The sequence below is a fragment of the Sinocyclocheilus anshuiensis genome, unplaced genomic scaffold (assembly GCF_001515605.1).
Source record: "Sinocyclocheilus anshuiensis isolate Anshui unplaced genomic scaffold, SAMN03320099.WGS_v1.1 scaffold1543, whole genome shotgun sequence".
NCBI lineage: Eukaryota > Metazoa > Chordata > Actinopteri > Cypriniformes > Cyprinidae > Sinocyclocheilus > Sinocyclocheilus anshuiensis.
The window spans coordinates 1116269-1119219 of record NW_015551074.1 but is presented as its reverse complement, the minus strand read 5'-3'; the positions used below and the strand labels follow the sequence as shown (position 1 = coordinate 1119219).

General features: G+C 34.5%; 1 protein-coding gene across 2 annotated transcripts in view; it reads right to left on the bottom strand.

Moving 5' to 3' along the window:
* Positions 1-2951, bottom strand: part of syn3 (synapsin III) — a 55088-nt gene that overhangs the window by 48504 nt on the left and 3633 nt on the right. For both annotated transcript variants that reach the window (XM_016452157.1, XM_016452158.1), the window contains exon 2: positions 452-784. In XM_016452157.1, the coding sequence (XP_016307643.1) occupies positions 452-774 (323 nt within the window). In that variant the 5' untranslated portion in view covers positions 775-784. The remainder of the gene's footprint in view (positions 1-451; positions 785-2951) is intronic.

Below are 2951 nucleotides of genomic sequence, written 5' to 3'. Positions count from 1 at the left end.
TTGGGTTGAAATGTGATGTGATGTGATGTGATGTGATGTGATGTGTTGAGTTGTGTTGAGTTGTGATGTGTTGAGTTGAGTTGAGTTGAGTTGTGATGTGTTGTGTTGAGTTGAGCTTTGTTGAGTTGTGATGTGTTGAATTGGGTTGAAATGTGATGTGATGTGATGTGATGTGATGTGATGTGATGTGATGTGATGTGTTGAGTTGAGTTGTGTTGTGATGTGATGTGTTGAGTTGTGATGTGATGTGTTGAGTTGGGTTGAGTTGTGATATGTTGTGTTGTGTTGTGATGTGATGTGTTGTTGTTGTGTTGTGTTGAGTTGAGTTGAGTTGTGATGTGTTGAGTTGAGTTGTGATGTGTTGAGTTGAGTTGGGTTGAGTTGTGATATGTGGTGTTGAGTTGTGATATGTTGTGTTGTGTTGTGATGTGTTGAGTTGGGCGTCTCTCACCAGTCTGTGTGCGGCTCGTCGATGACCAGCAGGACTTTGGGTTTGCGTTCGGCGGGTTTAGCGGCGTCTGCGTGCGCGGCGGAGGCTTTGGCCTGAACAGCGCTGGCGATCTGAGCCGTCTTCACCACGCTGGAGAAGGAGCTGAGGAAGCCCGCGGGGCCCGGGGCAGGGGCCGGGGCTGGGGCCGGCGGCGGGCGGCGCTCTGTGGCCGGAGATGCTGGAGAGCTGCTGGAGCTGGAAGGACGCTGCAGGTCCATCATGTAGCCGTTGGGCAGATTGGCTACAAAACTGCTGTCCGACAGACGCCTGCGCAGGTAATTCATGATGACTCGCCTGAGACACACACATTAACCTCAGTGAGTTTCATTCTTTACTGTTATTCATCTTCAGGACTTTTTCAGATTTTATTATTTTCAGCGAGTTTTATTTATTAATTTATTACATAATCCATACATTTTGTCAGATTTTATTAATTGATTCATTTCCACACATTTTGTCAGATTTTGTTAATTAATTTTCACACGTTTTGTCAGATTTTAATTAATTTCCACACATTTTGTCAGATTTTAATTAATTAATTTCCACACATTTTGTCAGATTTAATTCATAAATTTCCACACGTTTTGTCCGATTTTAATTCATTAATTTCCACACATTTTGTCAGATTTTAATTCATTAATTTCCACACATTTTGTCAGATTTTGTTAATTACTTAATTTCCACATATGTAGTCAGATTTTAATTAATTTCCACACATTTTGTCCGATTTTAATTAATTAATTTCCACACATTTTGTCAGATTTTGTTAATTACTTAATTTCCACATATGTAGTCAGATTTTAATTAATTTCCACACATTTTGTCCGATTTTAATTAATTAATTTCCACACATTTTGTCAGATTTTGTTAATTAATTAATTTCCACGACTTTTCCAGGTCTAGTAATCACATATTCTCTCATATATCCAGGTTTCCCAGAGACTGAATTCTGTTCTTCAATACAAGTTGAAGTTAAGGAAGCAAAATGAGAGAAGTACGAACGTCTTAATGAGCGCTGCAGTCATTAGAATAACGAGCGTTTGACTGCAGGGATCAACAGCCGACGCTAATGAAACATGTCCAACAACACAACAAAAGAGCGAAATAAACTCTAGTCTTACATAACGGATGTGAGACGACAGCGAGAGCGTTCAGTTCTAGAAGATCCGCAGATCTTAATTAGCAGCAGCAGTGTCATTAACACAGCAGTCGCCTAGCAACCGCTTCCGCTTGATCACATGACCTCTCAGAGATCAGAAGATGGAGATCATTAGCATCAGACGCATCACGGCTAATGAGCTACGCTAGCCTGCAGAACGCAAATCACAGATTCATGAACTCGACACAGAACTGAACAGAATACAAGAGAAATTCTACTTTAAAAATGGCACAATGGAATTGAATAGAAATTCAAATTGATGCAGAAAAGAAATGATCTAAGATTATCTAATATCAATAAACTCAAAATATGTAATAGAACTCAATAAAATATCAACTCAATAAAATATAGAATAGAATTTCACTAGAATAGTTATTGAAAACAACTGAACAGAATAAAATGGAAATTTAATTAATTAAAATAAATAGTTCTAGGAAAGAAATTAAACAATAAGAATTTATCTTTTATTTTATTTAATACTTCAATAGATTATAACAGACTAATCCAATAAAACAGATATACTAAATTATTATACTAATAAAAATGTTGTAGAAAAGAACAGAATAAAACAATTTTTGCAATTTTGTCTGTATCTCATTTATCTTATATTTTCTATAATAATGTATTGGAATATAAAGGGTTAATTCAATAAAATACAATAGAATTTCAGTAGAATAGTTATAGAATAAAACAGAATTTTTGCAAAATAATAAATTAAATCAAATACAAGATTGTCTGATATCATACTGTATAATTTAATAATGCAGTGGAATATTATAAATTCATTAATTCAATAAAACACAGAATAGAATTTCAGTAAAATAGTTATAGAATAAAACAGAATTTTTGCAAAATAATAAATTAAATCAAATACAAGATTATCTGATATCATACTGTATAATTTAATAATGCAGTGGAATATTATAAATTCATTAATTCAATAAAATAGTTAAAGAATTCAACAGAACAGAATCAAACAGAAATTCAATTAAAAATGGAAAATTGCAACAACAACAAAAAAAAGGAAAATTAAACAGAGGGTTAGGGTTAAATCAAGTCAGTGAATAAATAATTTAATAAAGTTTGAAGAAACACACACACACACACACACACACACACACACATATACACGCAGAGCACACTACTGTATGAAATATTGATAATTTGAGGAGACACACACACACACACACACACACACACACACACACACACACATATACACGCAGAGCACACTACTGTATGAAATATTGTCATATTGATTATATTATAAATATTATACATCGCCTACGCAATACGCAACGC